The sequence below is a fragment of the Cyprinus carpio genome, unplaced genomic scaffold, assembly GCF_018340385.1.
Source record: "Cyprinus carpio isolate SPL01 unplaced genomic scaffold, ASM1834038v1 S000006723, whole genome shotgun sequence".
NCBI lineage: Eukaryota > Metazoa > Chordata > Actinopteri > Cypriniformes > Cyprinidae > Cyprinus > Cyprinus carpio.
In genome coordinates this window covers 78,069-105,098 of record NW_024879328.1, presented here as the reverse complement: position 1 = coordinate 105,098, position 27,030 = coordinate 78,069, and the positions used below count along the sequence as shown (strand labels likewise).

The following is a 27,030-nucleotide window of genomic DNA, read 5'->3' as shown; positions in this document are numbered from 1 at the left end:
GTGAGGCCTGCAGTTCTTTGGATGTTGTTGTGGGGTCTTTTCTGACCTCTTGGATGAGTCGTTGCTGTGCTCTTGGCGTAATTTTTGTCGGCTGGCCACTCCTGGGAAGGTTCTCCACTGTTCCATGTTTTTGCCATTTGTGAATAATGGCTCTCACTGTGGTTCGCTGGAGTCCCAAAGCTTTAGAAATGCCTTTATAACCTTTTCCAGACTGATAGATCTCAATAGATAGACTTTTTCATTTGTTTCTGAGTTTCTTTGGATCTCAGCATGATGTCTAGCTTTTGAGGATCTTTTGGTCTACTTAAATTTAAATTTATGCATTTAGCAGACGCTTTTATCCAAAGCGACTTACAGTGCATTCAGGCTATCACACTGTAAAAAAAAGTCTGTAGTTTTTACAAAATAATTTTGGCAGCTGTGGTTGCCAGAATACTTTTGTAAAAAATACACTGTAAAAAAAAGTCTGTAGTTTTTACAAAATAATTTTGGCAGCTGTGGTTGCCAGAATACTTTTGTAAAAAATACAGAAAAAACTGTAAACACAATTACGGCCAAAAACTGTAAATTTTTACAGTATAAAACTGTTATTTACAAACAAGAAAATTTGAATGTAAACCAGTAAATTCAACAACGCACACTGCTATTAAAATCTGTTTTGTACCTTTAACATACTGACAACCACCATAATAATGCAGGTGGTAAAAGAGAAAGCCACATGAAGAATCGAAGTTCATCACAAGTAGCTTCGCCACAAGCAGAAGTTTATATTAATATATAGAAGGTGCACAAAGTCATTCATGCAAACACAAAACACCATCATGGTGACACACGATACTTAAACAATTCAATAAACTTTCATTAAACAGCAGAAGATGTAACATAAAGCCCAAATGTACAACTGATAACAAAAAACTATTAAAAAACATGATTATTTAAACAAAATACTTTCAAATGTGGAGCGTCACACAGGGAATTCTGGGAATACCAGTTTACAGTTTTTGACTGTAAATTATACATTGATTTGTTCTTTTTTTATTTCTAAAAACTGTAAAATTAACAGCATTTTACTGTAAAATTACATGAAATGTCTGGTTAGATCTTTTACAGTTTTTCCCTGTATATAGTACAGGAACTTACTGTTAACCTATTAACACTTTTTTTTGTAGCGTTTTTACAAAATTGTACAGTTAAAATGACACTTATTTTTTACAGTGCAGTTTTTACCGATCATGTGTTCCCGGGGCCCAAACCCCCAACCTTGCACTTGCTAACGCAATGCTCTATCACTTGAGCTACAGGAACAGAATTTTTGGTCTACTTCACTTTGTCAGGCAGGTCTTATTTAAGAGATTTCTTGATTGAGAACAGGTGTGGCAGTAATCAGATCTGGGTGTGGCTAGAGAAATTGAACTCAGGTGTGATAAACCAGTTTTAACAAGGGGCAAACACTTCTTTTTTCCAGTACTGCATGGACAGAAAGTTGTCACTGATCTTAAGGTTACTGGGTACCAGGGTCATGATGTCACAATGTTGTGCCAATATATCAATGGAAACACAGAAGACAAAATACTACAAATGCAGTGGACGTGGCAGAATGAGTCCAGTAAATATGAAATCATGGACTTTAGCATGGACCATGGCCTTTCTCTGCATGACACATTCCTGAAAGACAGAGTCCACTTCAGAAAGAGCTCACTGCCGATCTATGAGGCCTCCATCATCATCAAAGATGTGAAGATGAGTGATCAGGGAGTTTACAGCTGTGCCTACACAACCTTCCCTAGCGGCAGTCATACAGGACAAACCTCTTTTACAGTGTTAGAAGGTACATAAGTAAATGCCGCTCATTTAAACTGAACAAGGCATCTAAAGAAACTGTTGCTGTTATTGTAAGTAGAAGGCCTAGTAGTAGTACATTAGCCTGATTGTAAGCATTATAAGTAGGCTACTGTCATTTTTATACTTTTTCCTTTTTATTTTCTCACCCACCTCTACCCCTAAACTCAACCATTCTGGGGACTAAGAGGAGCAATAATCTGTCAGGGGTCCGATTTTGGCACCAACCTGGTCCTTGAATTTGATTGGCACATATGATCCAATAGTGCAGCGACTTTTCCCTGAATGTATCACTCCGTTTGTCTGCATTTGAGTATTCTAGACAAAGTTTGTGTGTAAGTGGTGGGGTATTGACTCTTTTTTCGCTTTACATAGTTAACTCTCTTCATTGAATCATTGACTGATTTGTTCAACACAATTCATTCAGGAGTGCCACCAGTGGACATGACCTTTCGTCATTTTTGTTGGTGGAGCAAAAATAGACAAAGTACCTAGCAATATATATATATATATATATATTTAAATGATTATGTTAACTTCTTGTTTTATGAATTGTTGTTATGCTGATGGTCTGACTAGAAGCAAAGGTGCATCCACGCCATGCCTTACTGTAATTAGGAGATTCCAATGTGTCCTTGTAGAACTCGTAATTACAACCTGTACACTGACCACCACAGATTCACCAGAACAAACCCCTGAGTTAGGATAGGAATAAAAGTGGAAAGTTTGGTGTATGTAAGTGCTACTAAATTGGAGATTTCTGCCTTTTTTTAATTTTTTATTAATAAAATAATCTTTACATATATATATATATATATATATATATATATATATATATATATATATATATATATATACACTGTAACAGAAATCTACAGATACAAACAGATAGTAAAGTGCAATAAAATAAAAACCTGAATGTGTATCCTTGTTTCCTTTCCACTACTCTGAAACAACACATCACAGAAACATTTAGTCATTTAGCAGACACTTTTATCCAAAGCGACTTACAAATGAGGACAATGGAAGCAATCAAAAATAAAACGGTAACACTTTACAATAAGGTTGTATTAGTTAACATTAGTTAATGCATTAGTTAACATGAACTAACAATGAACAACGCATCTGTTTAACATTAATTAATCTTTGTTCATGTTAACTTATTCATAAACATGAAGTAACAATGAACAACTCCACTCTTCAGGATAACTTAATGTTTTTTTATGTTAACTTACACATTTACTAATGCATCTCTTCACATTTACAGATTAACTAGTTAATGATGTGGTAATGCATTAGTTAAAATGAACTAAAAATGAACAACGCATCTGTTCAGCATTACTTAATCTTTGCTCAAGTTTAATTATTCGTATACTAATGCATTAGTTCATGTATTAGTTAACATGAACTAACAATGAACTAGCTTGTCGATAGCTTAATTAATAAGCTTTATTTAATTATAATACAGTATGTACACATGCATTTATTTAGCAGCTAACACAATGGATAAACAATACTAACTCCCCATTTGGACACTGATTTGGGCTATTGGTAAACTTGAAAACCATCTAAACATCAACTGATAATGCTTCTCATGTTTGTAGACTGTTTATTAACATGACTTACTAACAAAGGGTTATTTAAGGGAATTCATTTGTGAAACTTATTGTAAAGTTTAATTTGTAGACTGAAAAAAGATTAAGGCATACCACTAACAAAAAAAAAAAAAAAATAGATTCAACAGTTTTGTTCCTATATTGTGTATTTTATTTTTTACAGTCTATGGTGACAGACAGCACACCACATACTTAACAGGATTCCATTCACATCAAAATCACAAATCACGACTGTAAATGCGGGAAATTTTGCACGGACAAATGTGACTTTAGAGTAAAGAAATGGCGATTATAATATTTGCATATCTTTTTACCCAAAGTTCGCGGGAGAAAAAAAGGTCTCGATGAAGTCGTGGAGACGGTGTGAACATGAACTTTATACAGTATATTACAGCGCAAGCTGGAGGAGAGTAATGCGTCCGTTTTCTGGTGGAAATCGCTTCGTTCCACGTGACGATCTACTGAGCGCGCGCACATTTGTTCTCTTCTCGGGGTTCGGCGGTTACATCGCCCGCGGGAACAGGACGGACTGGACCTACAAAAACATCGTCTGATGGAGTGGAAAAACTGACTTGGAAAGCGGGATAGAAATGCTCTTGGAAGACTTTTCAGTGACATTCATCATAAATAGCAGCTTTAAAACGCAAAGGTGATTACCAGCTATTTGTCCATCATCCTGACCATAGTTGCTCACTTCCAGTTAACGTTAGGAAAAACACCTTCTTCTTCTCTAAGTTTGTTTCTTTATTTATTTAATGCATTGATTATATAATATAAATGTATATAATGTATACCATTGTTATGTAATAATATAATGTGTAATAAAGTTTCTGAAAATGTAAGAGATGCATGAATGGCTTTCACTCATTTAAGGTCCAGTAAAATCAATAATGACTGCTTTGTTAATTAATAGTTAGTTAATGGTAATGGTAATGTTAAGTCATGTTAACAAACAGTCTACAAATGTTAGTTAAACATTAGTTAATGTTTGACTAGTGCACACTTTACAATAAGGTTCACAAATCTCCTTAGTAAATGCTTTATTAATGGTAATTCATGTTAATAAACAGTCTACACGTTAGTTAACATTAGTTAATGTTTGACTAGTGCACACTTTACAATAAGGTTCACAAATCTCCTTAGTAAATGCTTAGTTAATGGTAAGTCATGTTAATAAACAGTCTACAAACATGAGAAGCATTATCAGTTGATGTTTAGATAGTTTCCAAGTTTACCAATAGCCCAAATCAATTCCCAAATGGGGAGTTAGTATTGTTTATCCATTGTGTGTGTTAGCTGCTAAATAAACTTGTGTTTACTGTATGTAGTATAATTAAATAAAGCTTATTAAATAAAGCTGTCTACAGGTATAGTTCATTGTTAGTTCATGGTTACTAATGCATTAACCAGCGTTAACTAATTAAGTTGTTAATGTGAAGAGAAGCATATTAATAAGTTAACATGAGCAAAGATAAAATAATGCTGAGCGTGTGTTGTTAATTTTTAGTTCATTTTAACTAATGCATTAGCCACATCATTAACTAGTTAATCTGAGATGCATTAGTAAATGTGTAAGTTAACATTAACAAAACATATAAGTAATCCTGAAGAGTGGAGTTGTTCATTGTTAGTTCATGTTAACTAATGTATTAACTTCATATACATTAGTATATGAATAAGTTAACTTGAACAAAGATTTATTAATGCTGAACAGAAGTTCATTGTTAGTTAATGTTAAGATGGTGGGTAAGATGGTGAGTTAGAAATATTTACCCTTAGTGTGTCAACTGCTACGTAAACTAATGTAAATATGTACAGTACATTAACCTTAACACATTAAGGCTATTTACAGGCATTAGTTTATGTTAACTAATGCATCAACTAATGTTAACTAATTGCGCTGTTAACGTGAATAGATGCATTAATATATGTGTGAGTTAACGCTAACAAAGATTAACTAATGCTGAACATAGGTGTAGTTCATGGTTAGTTCATGTTAACTAATGCATTAACTAATGCTAACTAATTGCATTGTTAACGTCAATAGGTGCATTAATATATGTTAACGTTAACAAAGATTAACTAATGCTGAACAGAGGTGTTGTTCATGGTTAGTTCATGTTAACTAATGCATTAACTAATGTTAACTAATTGCGTTGCTAACGTCAATAGATGCATTAATATTAGTGGTGGGCATAGATTATTTTTTTTAATCTAGATTAATCTCACTGTAATCTTGGAATTAATCTAGATTAATCCAGATTAAAATGGCTCATTTGAATTCTGCCGAAGGCATTCAGAATGTGTGTGCTACCCAAATATTGACTAAAAGTAAGCCAATTTCTTAAGCCAGGTGGCGCATTAGACCAGGGGCTCATCTCCTGTTTCCAAAATGCATCACAAACTCCTTGAGAAAGCTGTTCTACTATGATAATTGATGATGAAAATAAATTATGTTCAATAAGATGTACTTGTTAGTACTGATAGAGCTGTGCTGACGGGCTTGCCTCGGTTGCACTCACCCCCAATTTCCACGCATGTGTCAGCGGCGTGTTACGGCTCCGATGAGGTTTTGTTGCATCCTCCACGCGAGAGGCGGATCAGAAGCGCAGCGGTAGGATTCGCGAGACCACGTGATTTGCCTGTCCAACACTACAGTCTATGGTCCAACATTGTTTTTCTTGATTTTTGTGTGTTCTAATATGGTTTGGCTGAATATTAATGTTTTTTCCTGTTTAATTCTGTTTATTCCACTCCTACAACTCCTGCAATTAAACTCCACAACACCTTTTGTAAAAAGGATCTTTGGTGTCATATAATATTGTGGGGTTTTTCAACTATGAGGATGCACCTCTCGTCATCTATTTCTGGCCTCCTAGCAAGAATATAGTAATGTGAAATACGATTGGGAGTCTGCACAGGGTGTTTATTTTGAAATGTACATGATTTGTTGACTTCAATTTTGTATTTGCTATGCGGTTTGGACGCTGGATGCGTCAAAAATAGACTAGGCGCCTATCTTTAAGAAGCGGGGTGGAAAGCAGCTTCTGGGACGCTTTTGAAAAGTGCCACGGCGCATCTGGTGTAAACACAAGCTTTGACTAGAGTGGCCGCGATCAGCTCCGGTAGCCGCGTCGGAGCCGTAACGCGCCGCAGACATGTGCAGTGGAAATCAGGGGTCGAGGCTTCCATTGGGAAGCTTCTTTAAAAAAAATCCCTGAAACCCGGCGGCTTCATGGCTGCATCCATGTTAGCACGTCACGTTTGACGTTGTAATTTCACAGTAGGCATACACACAGGTTCGAAGACTCGTTCTCGCCCCCTACAGTGCAATTCGGCTAGGTATATATAATATTGAAATATCAAGGTGAAAGTCATCATAGCTTGCGTAGTATAGACCCAGCTCCCAACCCAACTTTGAGAATAGATTAACGGCAATATTTTTTTTATCGCCCGATAAGAGTCTCACGTTAACGCAGCACGTTAATGCTGATAACGGCCCACCACTAATTAATATATGTGTGAATTAACGCTAACAAAGATTAACTAATGCTGAACATAGGTGCTGTTCATGGTTAGTTTATGCTAACTAATGCATTAACTAATGTTAACTAATTGCGTTGCTAACGTGAATAGATGCATTAATATATGTGTGAGTTAACGCTAACAAAGATTAACTAATGCTGAACATAGGTGTCGTTCATGGTTAGTTCATGTTAACTAATGCATTAACTAATGTTAACTAATTGCGTTGTTAACGTGAATAGATGCATTAATATATGTGTGAGTTAACGTTAACAAAGATTATCTAATGCTGAACAGATGTGTTGTTAATGGTTAGTTCATGTTAACTAATGCATTAACTAATGTTAACTAATACAACCTTATTGTAAAGTGTTACCAATAAGACAATCCTCAGTTATCTTAAAATTCTTAAAATGAAATGAGGCAGGGTTAGGAAAGGGGTTGAAATAAAGGTAATCATAAACAATTAAATGTGAGTAGCAAATCAAATTAATTTCACAGACAACACTTCAAAACAGGGTCAATAAAATTATTTTACTTAAGCACCAGACCTTAACTTATTTAAAAATAAAAATATGTTAGATCGGGTCTCCACATCAGATAATATTTAGGATCCAGCCCCGGACGCCAGATCCCATCAGAAAATATCAGTTTGTCCAGTAACAGAATAACTAGTCAGCAGCACTGTTAATACCCAAACCCTGTCAGCAGCAAGTCTTAAAAATACCCAAAACGAGTGTTTAACAGTCTTCTGTCAGTCAAGAAGTTGACCGAGGAAAGCCAGAGAAGAGCAGAAGCAGGAGATGAAGTGATGATGGTAAAAAGTAACAGAGTTTATTGAACAATCTTTTTCTTGCACGTCTCAATGTTCAAACTTCGCCTGACCAGCACAAGTTCAACTACTGTTATACACAACAACATCCCATAAACCTTGGGTTTCCATAAACATTCCCTCTTATCTATTGTAGCGTATGAGCAGTTCATTCATTTATTGGTTCTGAATTAATGAATCATGGCTCGTTGAATCTAAAACAATGCACATCCCTTGGCTAAAACCCAAAGCTTTTAGCCCCTGAACTCATGCAGGTAAATCAAACTCTCTGCAAGCTGAATGACCAGCCTGGTGCCAGCATGGCTGGGGTTTAAATTCCTGACCAGGTCATAAAACTTTATGACCCAACTGGGAGAAACAGAAAAGGCCCAGCTCGCTAGGAATTTTTGTAAGGAAAAAGGAAAGTAAATGTATTCTAAATGTATTGACTGTATTTCCTTTTTGGGCTTAGATGTCTTCCATATCAAATTGGAGTATCTGCAATTTTATCATGTGTTAATCAAACTTTAAATGTGTGTAATTCTGCATATGAATGTAACTTTATGATTCTCCTACCTTTACCTGTCATTCTTGGTATCTGTTTAACCGTCTTGCTTTGACCGAACCACTCATACATAGGAAATTACAGTAAAATATATTATTCTGAAATTACCATCTTGCTGGAATATAACTGCTGAATTCTGACAACACCATAACTCACTCGAGTGAGTGTCTCCCCAGAGACAAAGGAACTTTTTCCCTCTTCAGATCGGGAACGTTCATTGGTTGTTTGCGCGAACAGAGGCATGAACCCAGTCGCTCCATAAGAGACTGACACAGAGAGCACGTCGTCGGCACTTCGTCGGAGAGAACGTCTGGTTTCGATGGCTCCTTAGGGAGCTTTCATCTCCGTTTTTCTTTTCTTTTCTTTACTAAGGTTTTATTCTCATATTCGCCTCTCCCTACACCGAGGGAGATGAACTCTGAATCATTTCTTTGGTAACTTCACATTCGTTGAACCTTTGAAACTTTGCGTGAGTCTGCTCGCCCCGGAAGACACGAGAGAACACGCCCAGCTCCAAAAGAACGACACACGCACGCTCATCTTTAGCAGGCACAAAGATACCCACATGCAAGTATTATTTTCTATAGAGATTTAAACGCTGCTTAAGGTTGTCTAATCCCTTTTCAAGGTGATCTGATTCCTTGTTGTCTTTCAAAAGGTTACTGTATGTGATTTTGCCATACTGGGCGATCATTTTGTGATCTCGCCTATTTCTCTCTCACCTTCTCTCGCTCACCCTTTCACTCTCTCTCTCTCTCTCTCTCATCTGTTATCCGTTTTTTTTTGTCTTGTATGTGTTTTTACTGTTTGTATTGTTATACGCATATTTACTCTGTGTGAATCGTAGTTTGATGTATTATTAGTTCAATTATTAAAAGCCAATATTTTTTCATGATTGCTTCTGTCTAAAATGCTCACATCACAAAGTCAATGAAATGTTTGATCTTAGCTACAAAGCTTATTTGTTACTTTTCAGTAACCAAAATTTTATAAGGACGGGAGAATGGTTTCATGGCCAGAAACTATTTTTCCTGGAATTATAAGAAGTGATAACTTTATTGAAAGTTGATAAATTAATCTTACGGCCGTTTGCTGGACAAACCACTGTTTGATTTGCATTAACTCCCAGTAAAAGATATCACGTTAATTGATATGAAGAATGGAATATTGACATATTAATGAGTAAATTACAGTGCCTTGTAATGAGTTATTGATATTAACAATAGACCTATTTTTCATCTTCAATAATTTTAATGTAACTGTCACACTAAATAAATATACAAATACCAAACATATACCATATTATCTAACAAAAATCCACAAACAACATCTGATACACAACATTAATGTACTACCCAGTGCGGTTACAGTGTTTTGGTGGAGGAACTCGGGCATTTCAAACTTCGTTTTATGAGCAATTCAGTTTCAATCTGTTTATATGGTTATTAATAATTTCTGCACGCGCGCTATGAAATTATGAGATTGTGAGATAAGTCGCAAGACGCGAACTCACTCCTAACTGACTGAGGCAATAAGCTGATCAGTCAGCACATTAACAGTTTCTAGAAGTACCTAACAGTATAGTCACTGTTATTTTGCTGAAAGTACACTTCAGTATAATGTTAAATGTCCTGTTAAGAGAAGACCAAGATCTCTCTGCAGTGAGAACATTTTAATATTAGTAAACCGCCTATTAAAGACGAAGAAATCTCTTTTTTAGGATGAGACGTAAATCTGATCAGAGCGATGTTCCTCTGATTCAGTAGTAAAAAGGCCTTGTAATTACATATCGTTATTGAATTCGTGGTTAACCACAATGATATTCAAAAATAAACGATAAAACTCCTGGTGGAAAAATTGGCTTAGCTACCCAATTTTAAACCTAAAACATTTAAATCATAAGTGCTATTTTGATAAATGTGTATGGGAGTGCAACAGACGGACAATTCCTGTTGTTTACATTTGCGTGTTTTTGCAGCGAAGAAATCCTGCCTCACGCTTTTGTGCAGTATAGCACCTTAAAGGTCCTACAAACCTTTGTCTGTTGGAGAATCAGCGCTGACAAACGCTCAGATTCTAAATCACATTGAAGTCGGCTGTAATTCCGCTGACTAAACACCAGAGGGCGTCCTTTAAGTGTTTAGAAGTCTCAAATTACGCCTCGCCTTCTGACTTCAGCCTGCATGAGTGCAATTACGCCATCTCGTGCCCGTTTCAAATAATGCTCTCTTACTGCTAATTTCTATCTCCCTGTGGTTGTTGAATTAGCCGGTCTAAATTCTCAATAATTATTTGCATTTACAGCTTTGCTCGTGCGAATATTATTTTATGTTAGACAAATTTTCCTGCCTTTGACTGTTCACACTTACTTTGAGTTTGGTTCAAATATGATTTGAATTAAAATTTAATTGTTTAATAGTGTAAATTAAGTGTCTCAGGTTAACCACTGATTGACCCACTTAGAAGGAGGTGAGCCATCTAGTGGCCGTCTCCTGTTAAGTCGGTTCATAGCTTTCAGCTCTCTTCTAGCTTATTTTAAATTTCAATTTAAACCAGTTTTGAATTTTTAATTTGAATTAAGTTTTCTGTTCACCAGGTGAAGCACAGAACTACTGGGGCCTGCTTCTTCTCCCATGTTTCATCCTGTCTCTTTCTATTTTGATTTTTATTCTTTTTCTTCTCTCTTTTGAGTTAGGTTATTTTGATAATTACCATCACTATCATAATTCCCTTTTTGTTTTCTCATTATTAGGTAAAGCTGTTACCTCTCATTTCTACATATATATATTTACTCAAAGGATTCCAAACAAACAATACCTAAACCACCTTAAGTTTCCCTTTGTTCATCCTTTGTGTATTTGATTGTAGAACTCCCTTGGTGATTGGACAGTCATCTCAGGTTTCCAGTGAGCAAGGTTGCCCGACCAGCGTTACTGACACTGGCTGTGTGAATCTCGGTTTCTTTTATCTCTGTCCATCGTTGCGGCGCACAGTGGAGACATCAGCAATTTGGCACTCCAAAGGTAGTCAATCAGTCCAGCTGACACAAACAAGGCAATTTCTGGGACCAGTACCTAAACCGGGGCCTAAAAAGGGGCTACTCTTTCGAGAGGGTTCTAGGGAACAGCCCAATTTCGCAGTGCGGTCTGGCGGTTGACATCTTGGCGTTGCCAGGTTGTGTTAAAAGTCACAAGCTGTTTGAGAGGGCACAACGCAATACAGAGTAACGGAGGGCCGATGTTAGAAAAAGTACACTCCTTTCCAGATGTTTTCTATTATGTGAGTGATCTCATCTGCTGCCTTGCTCCTACCCTCCCTTTCTTTCCCCTTGGTTTTTTCCCTCCTCCCATCTGTGTGCTCTCTCTCTCTTTTCTATTCCTAAATCTCTTTACCTCAATGTATACACGCATGCACAGTTGATGCATAGAGTTCAATCGGTAAAGAATGGTGGGGGACCTCTGTGGGCCCAGGTTACTGGGTTTAGGTTGTCCTTTACTGAAAGTTGAAGAGTCCCACTGCCAGTATTATTCCTTATATGTCCAGTAGTTCCTGAACATATGTATGACTTATATAACTTGTTGTTTTGGCTCATACTCAACACATATGTATTCTATATCCTATTGGCTGAAAGGGCTGTACCACCCTTATTTTATCCTTATATATACCCAGTGTAAGACAATAAAGATTTGAAGTGAAGGTATACTCAGATTTTGTGTCTGTTGTTCCTTTTCTTCCCACGGCCGTGAACACTTCTGGAGGACTGAGAAAACTTCGGTGGCAACGAGATAGGATGGGATCAGTTTATTTGTTTATTAATTAACAGCCGAGGACACTGCGGTTGAGTGTTTGGGAGCACCAGGGAGGCTGACCGCGCCGCTGGTTTCCACCTGAGCGACATCAATTCACCTAGGTGAACCAAATGTGATAAAAACCCATCCACTTATTATAAGCCACAGAATATTAGATAATTCCCCCGTATATATTTTAAGTGTTTGGCCCATCTCTTCTCCAAGCCACACCATCTTCCTAGGTTTCCTACCCCGATAGCCCCACTCACCTGTTGGCCCCATCTTAAAACCTAGCAGTAGGCTTAGGCCTCCTTATTCTCTCTAACACATATCGTGTTACTATTGTTTTATCTCATTTCAAGTGTTTTGTTTCACTTTGATCTTTTCTGTCCTTTGTTCTGATGTGATTTGTTTCTTTCATTTCACATAGAGACAGTAACCTATGAGAGCCACCAAGGAAGCTAAATAGTAGAGTGACAACCAGCAGCCGGTGTCATCACGTGACCCGCTAGGCTACTGCCTGTCAAATCTCCTTTTCAGGTCCTTCGTTGACCCAAGTTAATTGGCTACATGAACTGTCTGACTGTTTGCATCAGTCAGCCCCAAAATTCTCATAAACGGCATAGCCCGTATGAGTATAGCTCGTTAACCGTAGAACGAACTTGCATTGGTCTCTTTGTGTGTATGCTGTGTTTCTCTCACCTACAGTGAGCCAGGATGTTCCGTTCATCCAGTCCAGCAGTCCACGGGGGCAACCTCTGGACATGGTTGAAAGCAATGACGACCCCCTTCCTGCCCAAGGACGCCAGTAACCTGCAGCACCTAAACCAAGAGCAACTCGACACCGAGCTAGACGAACTGATGGCACATGATCCAACCCAAAGCTACAACTACAAAGAACTCGCCAGGATCCTCGGAAGCCTAGTTCACATTCTCATCACCCAGGTACGGCTCAGTGAATGGAGCAACATCGACCTGGAACAGCAAGCAGCAACAAGCTTCAAGCGGAGGAGGCCTGGAAGGACCAGGCCCGAACCCAGAGTCGCCTTGATCAGCTCCTCCTTGAGACCCAGAACCAGCGTGAGAAAGAGGACGCCACAGATCCAGAGCTACAGAAAGAAGCAGAAAGACTTCAAAATGCCCTTCAAGATCTTCACCTCGACACAGACCAAAGAGAACAGTTGGAGAGAGAAGCCCGAAAGGAACTCAACGAAAAACTCCAGCAATGTGACGCTTTCCTAGAGAGAGCAAAGACTGAACTGAAAGAAAGAGACGCTAAAGCCAGGGCCTGCGAAAAACACTTGCAAGCGGCCTGAGCTAAAATCGACGAGCTTACTCTGCAGAGAGATGAGCTCCAAGATGAACTTGACACTGTTCACGCAGAACTGAAACATTCTTACAGATTACAGAGTGGCTGGAACGGAGAAACACACACCATAGAGTTTCTCCCGCCCCGCCACTCCAACCCTTTCAGCCAAGAACCCAGAGCTGAAAAGGGGTGGCGTAAGCCCACGGCTCAAGACATCACCAGCCAGCTTCCAAGAACACCTGTCAGCAACGGAGGGGGAAGAGCCCTTCCAGAGAACGCATGCCACTAAACTCTGCACGGCTCCCCGAGAACTTGACAAGCTAGCCAAAAACATCCCTACGTTCAATCCAGATCCTGCAGGAGGTCATGACGTTCACACTTATTTACAAGACATTGACTTTCACTTACAAACTGTCGCCAACGTGACAGCTTTGGAAAAAGTGTACCTGTTAAGAATCATGTCCAGCCGTGATGTGCATAGGATTCTGGATCGTCAACCAGAGACTGTCAAAGCGGACTATTCTTTGATAAAGACTATAGCTTTGATTCTTGAATTCTCTGATCCAGACTCAGACCATGGGCTCCTTAATGCTATGGACCTCAAACAGGGCCGACTTGAAAACCCACAGACTTTCTACAGTCAACTACGGAAAGCCTACTTCGGAGCATGCAACGAACCAGGTATGGAACAGGATGTCAAATTTAAAACTCTGTTCCTCCGAAACCTAAATGGCAGTTGGAGTTTTCAGTTCAGAGTCTCAGCGTGTCCGCGTAGCATGTCTACACAAGAGTTACGGGACTTAGCCCACAAAGCTTACACCAAGCAAAAGACTATTTCTGAAAAGACTGTGAAAAACCCCACAATCTACTCTGTCTCTGAGCACTGCTCGGAGTTGACCTTAGAAGGTGCCCCCCAACACCACCGTTCCAAGCCAGCAGAGGGCCACACAATCGTGGTGGTCCTCGTCCAAAGCACCAGAGCAGGCGCTATGAAAGATTCTGGGACCAGCGACCCAAAAAGAGCCGATCCCCACCGTCCAGGACACAAAGCCCCAACAGCCAGCAGTGGAACCACTCTCGACACGACATTGGTAAGCTCAATCCTGAGCCCACATCAGAAAAACACAGGGCAGCCACGTCTGAGACAGCAGAGATCCTGAGGGTGCTGAAAGAGCTTCTTTACATGAAAACTCGCAAGGAAGACAAGAAAGACAAACCAGACATCTTATGTCTAAGCATAAGAACGGAAACCAACACCCTGTCTAACTGCCATCTGACTGAGCCAAGCACCCCGAACACTGCTTGTCATCCACAGACCACCAGAGCTAACTGTCACATCACAAGGTGACAGCATCACCCAAGCTCCACAGCTGACAGCTGCACACCCTGAACGAGACAGCACAGTTCCTCACACCAGGTACCACAATCCCAAGGTACCAGAAAGATGCTGTTTTGGCTACCTACCTCCGCAGCGAGCTACACGAGACCGGTCCTAACCACCCATCGATCGTCACACCTGCCCCGATGCCAACATTCCTGGGCAAACTCGTCGAAAAAGGGGTGGGCCGAAAACTCCACCTGAACATCACGTTAGGAAAAGGAGTGAGTGTGGAAGCCCTGATTGACACAGGATCAGACCTTACGGTGATCTCATCTCAACTTTTCAAAAAAATTCCAATTTGAAGCTAAGAGACAAGATCGAACTCTTACACCTCAAACTTGTGAACTGAATGTACAGTCATACAGCCAGAATGACATCCGGTTTGACCAGGTAGCTTCCATTCACCTGACGATTGGTCCTATGAGTATAGTCCACCCCGTGTACATTTCACCAATGGACACTAACCCACTCCTCATCGGCAAAGACCTGCTAGATCGCTTTGAACCTTTACTGGACTTCAAACAGCTAAAAGTCTGGGCTCAAGTGCGAGAAACTCTTCCCCTCCAGCCACACAGGTCGCCGGTGACAGACTGCCAGGTCACAGAGGTCACGGGAACTCCCACAGAGCCAGACTGCCAGGTCACAGAGCTCAGCAGCCAGCCATGGGTACACAACCTCAACAACAAACCAGGGCTCAAGTTCGCTCCTCTGCACCTTAGTCAACGAACAGGGTATGGTGATACCAACTTACACCAAAGGGGTCGCTGTTCGGCTCAACATGCGATGTGGTCGAACCTTTAACCACACGCTGGGTTTCTTCCAACCCTCACCTGAATGTGTGGAACTCGGACTCACACTTAAAGCCTTAATTTTCGTGTAGTTTACATCCTGTTCAACAACTGCATGGCAACTGACATCAACATTCCCAAGGCCTACCGGCTGGGATGGCTAGTGAGCCATGACTTTCATGACTTTGAACTTGTACTACCTGTCATTGGGCCCATTCCACCTGCACTGATACCCGAAGGGAGTACAGACAACACATTGTTCACTGCACCCTTCAAATTCATCGCCATCACATCTGTCATGTCAGTGACCAAAGACCAGGTGTGCAGAACGGAGCTGACCGAGGACCAACACCTCGCAGTATACACAGTCTCCCACCAGAGCGTCAGTGAGACTGATGAACCTGCTACACCTCTCAATACCAAACCGACTGATGACACACCAACGAAGGAGCCTTACCCAGGTTTTGAATCTCAAGTGCAGCAAATTCTACAAGACGCTAATGCACTTCAGAGCGATACAGTTCATCAAGGACTCAGACAAGTTCTTTATAAATTCAAAGAATCCTGTGCCAAAGACTCTTTAGACTGTGGTCTTACCAACCTCCACATGGTGCGCATCCCTACGCACCCTGATGCTCCTCGCACTTTTGTCAAATAGTACAAGATTCCCATCGCCTCACACGAACCAGTGCAGGAGATCATCGAATCTATGCTTGAGAAAGGTGTCATCCGTCCATGCAACAGCACCTACTCAGCTCCCATCTGGCCCGTCCTCAAACCTAACGGCGAATGGCGACCCACCATTAACTACAGGAAACTGAATCAACAGGTTCCACTGTCACAATGGCCCATGACCCAGCTAGAACAAGAAATACCCCGAATCAGAGAAGCCACAATCTTCTCTACACTTGATGTGGCCTCTGGATTCTGGACCATTCCGGTGCACCCGGAAAACCAACACAAGCTGGCATTCACATTTGGCAACCGACAGTTCACCTTCAACAGGTGCCCGTTTGGCTACGCCAACTCACCAACTGAATGCAACATCTTTCTGAACAAAACCTGTACAGACTCTAACTATGCCAGACTCAGTTTCGTGTGCCATCTTCCGAGCTGGAAACAGAATGGTTTCAAAACTGCAAACAACAAGCCAGTCAAACACCAACACCTGTTCCAGGAATGTGATAACATCACAAAAACACACAATATGACTGTGTACTGGAAGAAGGTAAAAGGACACTCGAAGCTACCAGGTCTAGACAAGGATTTAAATGATCAAACTGACACCCTTGCCAAAACTGGCGCACTAAACAACAGGCTGTGGTCACTCCCAACCCACCCACCCACTTTCAAGGTTAAAGTGATTACACACAGCATAAGAACTTTACAAACTAGACTGCCTACCTCAGAGCCGCTTACGCTGGCTCTGCTGTTTACAAATACCAACATAGCAGACAAGCGGGTTTCTGACACCTCCATAAAGACTTTGCTTAACCACCTCTCAAACCCCTCCATCCACCCTTGCACGCTGTCTACACTCACTGACAACCAGTGCCTCAGACCACTGCATGATACAAAGCACATGCTGCCTGCACAGAACAACACTGTGGGTTGTGCACCGTCTGACATCACAATGCCAAGGCTTGTAATGCCACGGCGCAAAAGGGATTTCCATGACGCATCATGTGCTGCACAACGCAGCACCAGAGCCACTGACGAGACACTGAAGCAAGCGTCATGCTAGCAGCAAGATGTGGCAAAACATGGGCCAAGGCGAGCTAAACCCAGTCGCCACCCACGAAGTAAAGAGACTGCCCTATCCAACCAAAGACAACCCTCGCTTGTTTCTTCCTCCCCTTTCTCTCTCTCTCTCCCTGTTGTCTGTACCAGGATGCTGCTGTGGTTCGCCATGCTGTGCTGTCAGCCGACCAGAGGACAGCTGCCACCGAGAGAACAACTGAGACTCCTGATCACCGACTACAGAGCATACTACCCCAGCACCGTAGCCCAATACAGCTGGGCAGGTGCCCGATGGACAGAGAACTCCCTCACTCATGCTGAAGCCGATGTCAAACACATGTTCAGCCAACGTGAGAAAGTGACCGTTACACAAGCGGAGTTAGGTGGACACAACCACCGCTCCAAACGGTTCCTGGGAGCTTTGCTCGGAGCTGCCGCTGCCACCAGAACTCTGTTTAACATTGGTATGTCCAATGTCAATGCAGCGAACCAGGCCGTGAACTCCATGAAACCACTGTTTACTGTCTTCCAGAATGACTTTGCCCAGACTCAGCTGGTTACAGCGCTAATGACAGACATGCTGTGGGAGGTTAGCTCCTCCAGTGACAGCCTAACCACGGGTAGAATCCCAACGTACATGATACCCTTAAGCCTTGTGCTAACTGTGCTGGCTTCCGCCATCACCACGCCAGCTGACCCGCTACAAATACACCTGGCCTACTCTCTGGGTAGCGCCATCCTACTGCACGTCAATCCCGAGCAGAGGGAAGTGGATGTGCTCCTGAACCAACCCATCAGTGAGTCAAGCCAAGTCTACAGACTTAAAGACATTGTCAATGTCAGGTTTTGGAAAAGCAACACTCACACCAAGACACACATTCCAGATGTGGTGGCCTACCACGACAGCGACACACAGCTGTACCTGGCCCCAAACCTGCACATGTGTACTTTTGACCAAAGACATTCATTATCTCTGCCTTAGCAAACCCTTCCTCAGAAACAACGCTGAAGGAATCTGCAGGTTGCAACCCCTGGTCAGCGACACACACTGCCCTGCCAAAGCCAAGCCTCGTACACAAGTCACAGAGACGCAAGCAGAGATTGTAGGTGACAGATGGCTCGTCAACACTCCAGTGCGTATAGCTACTCTCATTTACGACCAGTATGACACAACCAGCCGTGTCAATGTGCCCAACCCGAATAGGGGGATTCAAGTACCGAAAGGTGCCACCCTCCACCTTGACGACCTGGCCTTATACCATCTTCCGAATGAAGAGTACCAGACAGCACTGGACCTCCCATCCTTCAAGAATTACAACTTCACCTTAGATCCAGAACTGGAACTCTGGATTGAGGAAAGGGGCTCCCGACACATTGACATTGCTCCCGTCAACACAGCCCTCCAAGCACTGTCTTGACGGCCCGTTATGAACCCGTCATCTGCGGTCCGAGCCTGGACTGCTGCCGACAATACAACACCAAACCCCACAGGTCTCCGATGGAATCCCCGGAAAGGGGGTGCCAAGTCATAGACAACACCAAACCTCCTCAAGCTGAATCCTCAGCTCCAGGAACCACCTGCCATTATGATCCACCTGCTACACGACCATCATGATTCACCTGTCAGCTGCCCATCGTGATGATTGCCGTCCGATGATGTCCACACAGGGACTTCATCCGACGGAAAGGGGGACTGTAGCGTATGAGCAGTTCATTCATTTATTGGTTCTGAATTAATGAATCATTGATTGTTGAATCTAAAACAATGCACATCCCTTGGCTAAAACCCAAAGCTTTTAGCCCCTGAACTGATGCAGGTAAATCAAACTCTCTGCAAGCTGAATGACCAGCCTGGTGCCAGCATGGCTGGGTTTAAATTCCTGACCAGGTCATAAAACTTTATGACCCAACTGGGAGAAACAGAAAAAAAGCCCAGCTCGCTAGGAATTCTTGTAAGGAAAAAGGAAAGTAAATGTATTCTAAATGTATTGACTGTATTTCCTTTTTGTGCTTAGATGTCTTCCATATCAAATTAGAGTATCTGCAATTTTATTGTGTGTTAATCAAACTTTAAATGTGTGTAATTCTGCATATGAATGTAACTTTATGATTCTCCTACCTTTACCTGTCATTCTTGGTATCTGTTTAACCGTCTTGCTTTGACTGAACCACTCATACATAGGAAATTACAGTAAAATGTATTATTCTGGAATTACCATCTTGTTGGAATATAACTGCTGAATTCTGACAACACCATAACTCACTCGAGTGGGTGTCTCCCCAGAGACAAAGGAACTTTTTCCCGCTTCAGATTGTGGACGTTCATTGGTTGTTTGTGGCGAACAGAGGCGTGAACCCAGTCGCTCCATAAGAGACTGACACAGAGAGCACGTCGTCGGCACTTCGTCGGAGAGAACGTCTGTTTCCTTAGGGAGCTTTCATCTCCGTTTTTCTTTTCTTTACTAAGTTTTATTCTCATATTTGCCTCTCCCTACACGAGGGAGACAAACTCTGAATCATTTCTTTGGTAACTCCACGTTCGTTGAACCTTCGCGCGAGTCTGCTCGCCCCGGAAGACACGAGAGAACACGCCCAGCTCCAAAAGATGACACACACACGCTCGTCTTTAGCAGGCACAAAGATACCCACATGAAAGTATTATTTTCTGTAGAGATTTGGTTGAAGGTTGTCTATTCCCTTTTCAAGGTGATCTGATTCCTTGTTGTCTTTCAAAAGGTTACTGTATGTGATTTTGTCATACTGGGCGATCATTTTGTGATCTCGCCTATTTCTCCCTCACCTTCTCTCGCTCACCCTTTCACTCTCTCTCTCTCTCTCTCATCTGTTACCCATTTTTTTTGTCTTGTATGTGTTTTTACTCTTTGTATTGTTATACGCATATTTACTCTGTGTGAATCGTAGTTTGATGTATCATTAGTTCAATTATTAAAAGCCAATATATATTCATGATTGCTTCTGTCTAAAATGCTCACATCACGAAGTCAATGAAATGTTTGATCTTAGCTACAAAGCTTATTTGCTACTTTTCAGTAACCTAAATTTTATAAGGACGGGAGAATGGTTTCATGGCCAGAAACTATTTTTCCTGGAATTATAAGAAGTGATAACTTTATTGAAAGTTGATAAGTTAATCTTACGGCCGTTTGCTGGACAAACCACTGTTTGATTTGCATTAATTCCCAGTAAAAGATATAACATTAATTGATATGAAGAATGGAATATTGACATATTAATGAGTAAATTACAGTGCCTTGTAATGAGTTATTGATATATACAATTGACCTATTTTTCATCTTCAATAATTTTAATGTAACTGTCACATGAGATATATTCATGATTAATTATTAATTATTAATATTAATTATATCATTTCAGCTAACGTTAATGTACTACCCAGTGCGGTTACACTATCTCTTATCATACACACAAAACAGTTCATTAAACCCCACAAGCATGAGATTGAACAACAATGGAAATACAAAGGAAGGAAAAATTAACAAGAAATATAATAAACAGAAATGTAATAAATAAACAATAAAAATACTTAATATAATGATAAATGATAAAAAATAATAACTCTATGAATTAGTGAACTATGAATGACTAATGATTATATTAATAAATTATTATAAATTAATTAAAAAACATGAAAACAAAAACACAACACACAATTTGCACGTTAGGATCTAAGGATCCTTCAAATATAACAGACTTGATAGATTTTATATTGAGAACCTCAGCTGATTACAGCAATGTTTGTGATGTTAAAGTTTAACTCAGTACATTTGTTTTGAAAATAATTTTTTCATTTGTGTGTTATGACACCATTTTTAACTTTAACCGTTTTAACTTTTACATATAAAAGAAATGGCATGCATATATTATAAATAAGAGAACAGTAGTTATATCACCTTTTTGGGAAAGATCATGAACGATATAATTAGACAATCAGATCGTCACAACAACATGGACTTTGTTTGTGTTTTCACCGTTCCCGCCTTTTTTAGTGGTAGTCATGGTTATTTATTTGACTATGTTATTATGTTCAGGTGTGCCTTGATATTATCCTCATTAGATCTGTGTTTTTAAGTTCCTGTCTGTTCAGTTTGAGGTTGTCGGGTCTCGTCAATGTTATGTGTATCGCCAGATTTACCTATCTGTGGATTTATTAAAGACTGCTTGTCTTCATCTCGTCTTCATGTTTATCGACACAGTTCCATGACACAGATAATATAACTTCTATATAAATAATGGACACAAAAAAAAAATTGATTAATAAAACTCATTATTTACAAACAGAAGAAAAAAATGCCATTTATTTAATTTCCATTAGTAACACTGAGCTCAGATCTAAAGGTGAATTTAGTCATGAACGTAACCTGTGTTTCATAAACCACTATCACTTATTTTATTTGTCCAGTACAAGGAAGAAAGAATGAGGATGTGTCTTCTAATGTTTGTAAATGTAAAACATCATTTGACATAAAGACATTTGCAGAAGAGATCAAAATGAAATTTGAAACTGAAATACTGTAAACTTGTATTTTCTGTACTTGTGTTAGGAGAAAATCCATAGAATTAATTTAATCATGCTCAAGTATGTTCAGCAGACAAGACCGAACTATACTCTTATTCATAACAAAGCATAATCAAGCCAAAATACTGAATAAATTAACACAGATGGTGGGAATTCTATAAAGAACAGGTGTTAAATCTGCTTTCTACTGTGTGCACTACTTGACATCTTAACATACTTGACTTAAATGTGGCAGGTGCTTTTTATGGATTGCAAATGGCTTTTTTTTTTCTTTTCTTCTGAGAGGTGATCTAAAGACAAGAGATTTAAGGGGGAGCTGAAACAAATTTATAGCCTAATAAAATATGGATAGTATGAACCTTGGGACCCAGGGTCTGTCTAATCACAGTTATTAGCCAATCAGTGCAATAATATAAGCGCTATATCTGTAAGTATAAGTGACGCTGTAATCCAAGCGATAATAGTAGACTGGATGACCTTCTTTTTAAAGGTAAATGTTTAATTTTTAGGTGTTTGTGTGTATTAATTATCACAGGCTATAATAAAAACAAGTAGGGCTATACTCGTTGTCTGTGGTTTCAGAATTTGCTGTGTGTATAGGATGACCTAGATGAGTCTGAAATTGTGTCTCAGTCCGCCCCTGATGACCAGAATAAAATGTCCCTCCCTTATGTCTTTTGTCTGAGTGAAGTTGTGTTTAGGTCTAAAAGTGATTTTATTCATGAATGTGGCCTTTGTTTTTCATTACCCACTATCAGTTTTAGCTTCTTTTATTGGCCCAGTGCAGGTAAAAAAGAATGAGGAACTGTTTCATGCATGGGGTCAATAGTATAGCTAAGCCTGAGTAATTTACGCATTATAAATAAATATAAATATAATTCATATTTAAATGTAAAAAACACAAGACAAAAAATGAACTGGTGTTAAATCTGGTTTCTACTGAGTTCTGTGTGTGTAGATTCTACGTGAGCCTGCAAATAATCATTACAATATCAGATCTGCAGATATGATTCTGTGTTATTAGTACTATCTGCAAAATGTATATCTGGTATTGATATGTGAGTTTGGAATTAATCTTTGTTATTAGTTACTGGTCCCTATCTAAATATGATTCAATGTTTAACATTATTAAACTGGGGAAAAATGGGAAAATAACAAAGTAAATATTATAAAATGGGAATGTATTTAGTAATGATTGAGTGGAATCAGGGAAATTAACATGCATAGTTGATTTTTGTAGGGTACGTGAGCCTGCAAATAATCATTTACATATCAATATGTAATATGATTCTGTATTTTATTATTACCCTATTTTTATCTGTTTCCTCAGTGAAATTGTGTAGAAATATTAATCTTTTAGATGTGAATTGATAATTGTGTAAATTAAAATTTGACCCTAAATCTTTTACTTGTTACGCTGTTATGGAAATATACTTCTGTATTTGTGACAGTTTATATAATTTGAAAATTAAATATAGTTAGAACTAACGCCAAAAAATACACTTTGTCCAGTACATGAGGAATACAGTTTTTAAATTAAAAGGCATTAGTTGAGGCACATAGAACAAACAGTTAAAAAATTTGGCCCATTGAGGCAAAAAATGTAGAATGTTAACAGTTTATAATATATTCCTTGCAGTAATAGGTCATATACATTTTTTTATATTTTGCAATTCATATATTTGTGTAATTGTTGATGTGGTATGTATTTTGGGGTTGAATTGTAAAAAAAAAAAAAAAAAAAAAAAAAAAAAAAAAGTGATAAAAAAATTAAATCAAAAAAATGATGGTACTTTGCATTAGCCTGAATAGATCATCAAAGTTTGTAAAGAAAATTATATTATGTCAGATGATATATCAGTGCAGTAGTTTTTTCAGTGTCAATGTAATTTGTTTGCACTTCCTCACCTTTGCACAGGAGTGAGGATTTGATGCGCACAGGGATGTGTCTATCAAAAGTTAAATTAAATATTTTGAGTAAGGAGGAGGATTTGATAGAGATGTGACACAAGCATGTAATAAAAATAAAACCAACCACTGACTTTTGCTTATTGTTTTACTGCAACTGCTCACAGAAAGAATACCTGGGGGAACCAGTTTACATTTTGACACAAGCATTTAAGCACTTATTTTGTGATGCAGCTGAAACACCACCACATGATGCTCTAGAATGATTTTGTGAACTGGACTGGCTCTAGACTTGCTCACCTGAGGAGGAGTAGGAGCCCTTGGCCTTCTTGAATCTTCAAGTTTTAAATTTTCATACATATTCTCATACTCATTTTCATGTTTGTCATTCTCGTATATATGTTCACTCATCTTCCCTGGAATCGTTCCATCTCCTCTAGCCTTCTGCAAATCAATAATTTATTTATAGTTTGTGTCCAACAATTTTTTTTTTCTTAATCAAAACATCAGACAGAATGATGTTGTCACTTGAGGTTAAATTAAATGTAAAATATGTTGCTGATAAACAAATGATTAAACAGAAAGCCCACTATAAACAGTGCTAATGCCCATCATGACTGAATATTTGTCAGTATTCATAGTTTAAGTATAGTTTATGTGTGATCATCAGCATGTCTTTGTGCAGTGACACGTGAAAGATTAAAGTCCATTTGAGTTTACTGTAAAAAAAATAAACTGCAAGTAATTAAAGAGTTTATTAATGAATGAGTTTTTTTTTTACTTTCAGAAGAGACTGAAGGGGTTACTCACTGTCTCCTGTCTGCTTTGTGCTGCTGTTTAAGGAAAGAAAGACTCAATGAATTTGATACTGAAAGAAATGAATACTGAATCATCTGTAATATAAGTAGTTAATCTGAAATCTATTATTTAATGTAATTATCAAGGGCAATCTAGATATAATTGGTGATGTCAGTTGTGTTGTCCAATCAAATCATACTAATGCTGGCATTATGAATGAATAACAAACATACCTCCACTTGCTTGTCCTTTTCGTTGTTGGTTTAACTTTGGGCTGCAGCATAAACACAAAGACATTTTGTTACAATTAGTTGTCTTTACCACATTTTTGTCTCACAAAAAAATTAACTTTATAACAGTTACAGTGGTCCTTTTATCATGTATGAAATAACACTATTCAAATGTTAAGAAAATTCACTGAAATTCAGAAACACTGAGTTTGATAAAAAAAAATAGGAATAAAATCACATAAGAATGAGATCATAAAGTTCATACATGTATGTAGAACTGTTGGAAGGTGAAGATGTGATTTGTATACAAATGTATTGATGTATATAATATGTTAAATCAAAGGTGCACAAAATACACCATGATCTGCCAGATTACTCACATTTTATTAGTTTTTGTTAAATAGACAATCAGACCACAAATGCCTGCAACTGCCACTAAAACCCCAATAACAATCCCAGCTATCGCCCCTGATGACAGCCCTCCTCCTCCTCCTCCTCCTCCTCCTCCTCCTACTATGGAAAAGATACAAGAATCAAAAGACCAAGGCCATTTACTACACACAATACTAACAGTTATATACTTAAAATGTATTAAAACAAATAAAAAAATAAAATAAAATAATAATTTAAAACAACACAAGGCAATTACATAAAGCAGAGATGGACAAAACAGTAGATATTTTAATATTCCTTCTTAAAAACAAAAGTTCATTTGAACAAGTGCTAAATTAAGGTCAAAGTATTGATTATCAAAACTTGGGAACTCATTTCAGGTTAGTTTGAACTATTCTTACCTTTAACTAGTAAAGCATGTTTTTTTGAGGCGTTTCTCTTTGTGACATTATTCCAGGCTGTGCAGATGTAATCTCCACTGTGTGTGAAGTCAGTCTCGTTTATGGTGAATGTGTCTGTGGTCACATTGGTGTCTGCTCCATTAAACTTCCAGCTGAATGAGGCAGAAGGTTCAGAATTGGCAGAACAAGAGAGTGACACACGAACCCCTAAATCCACCACATCCTCACCCTTAACAGAAACCTCTTCTGGTCCATCTAGAGCATAAACAATAGACTCACTGACAAACTGAGCACTGAAGAATGTCTGTATTTCATCAGGTTTGAGCTCAAATCATCTTGATGTTTGAATGTTTAACACTCACAGTTGATGATCAGGTTGAGTTTTGCCGTCTCAGAGCTAACAGGGTTTCTATATGTACATTGATATTCTCCACTGTCTGATCTCTGCACTGGACTGATGGACACTGATCTGTTATCAGATGAGAAGATAATGCTGTTGCTAGTAGACAGAGGACTGTTATTTTTCATCCACTGCACAGAGAGGATACTGCCAGTTCCCTCAGAGCTGATGTTAGCAGATGATTCTCCCTCTATTAATGATTCTTCTGGACCAATAAGGCTGACATTAGTTATATTTTCTGTATGAGTGAGAAAGTACAAACACAACAGATTTAAAATTAGTCTTTCACATTTTCACAGTTAGTGTGGTCAAGGGTGGTACAGAAGGCCAATCAACAATGAAAGGAATGTTAATGTTCAGTGTCTATTTATATCGTCATAGTTTTTAACGTGTAATTTACATTTTTAAAGGATTTTCATAGCTGATAGAAGACTGAAATTCTGGGTCTCAAACAAGAGTAAAACAACAAAAATCTGTTGTCTTAAATTTATTTCAAAATAAATGATAAAGCTTCAAATTTTCAAGACAGTTTCAACATGATTTTCGTGTAATAACATTTTTAAAAGTTTAAACATGAGAGTGCCCTAAGTAACCCTCATCTGTGCAAATCTGGTTCAGTAACAATTAACCACAAAGCTCACTGCAAATAACAGCAGACTTGTGCATATCTAAAATATTATTATTATACTCTCATTAGTACTTCTGCTTGTCACATCTGTGTTTAATTTACAGTATATTAAATTGCTTCATGTCACTTTTTCCCCTTCCACGCATTAAATTCATTTCAAATAAAAGCCTATGTAGCAAATGCTTTGATATTAAATACTAAAGTTTAAGCAACACACTCACCGAACAGTAGTGAAGTTTCTCCTGTAAGTTGGTCTCCATCAATAGTTACTACAGTTAGTCTGTATGTTCCAGAATCCTCCAGTCTCAGGTTCCGGAGCTCAAGAGCGAAAGTGTTTATGTCAAAACTGACT

General features: G+C 39.0%; 1 protein-coding gene across 1 annotated transcript in view; it reads right to left on the bottom strand.

Annotated features, from left to right (window-relative positions):
* Positions 1–26,716, bottom strand: part of LOC109109635 (carcinoembryonic antigen-related cell adhesion molecule 20-like) — a 45,513-nt gene extending 18,797 nt beyond the window's left edge. Inside the window, exons 1-6 of the mRNA XM_042755554.1 lie at positions 26,692–26,716; positions 26,013–26,288; positions 25,651–25,905; positions 25,237–25,369; positions 24,860–24,900; positions 24,639–24,661 (exon numbers count right to left, since the gene is read on the bottom strand). Of these exons, the coding sequence (XP_042611488.1) occupies positions 24,639–24,661; positions 24,860–24,900; positions 25,237–25,369; positions 25,651–25,905; positions 26,013–26,288; positions 26,692–26,716 (753 nt within the window). The remainder of the gene's footprint in view (positions 1–24,638; positions 24,662–24,859; positions 24,901–25,236; positions 25,370–25,650; positions 25,906–26,012; positions 26,289–26,691) is intronic.
* Positions 26,717–27,030: the final 314 nt, after the last annotated feature.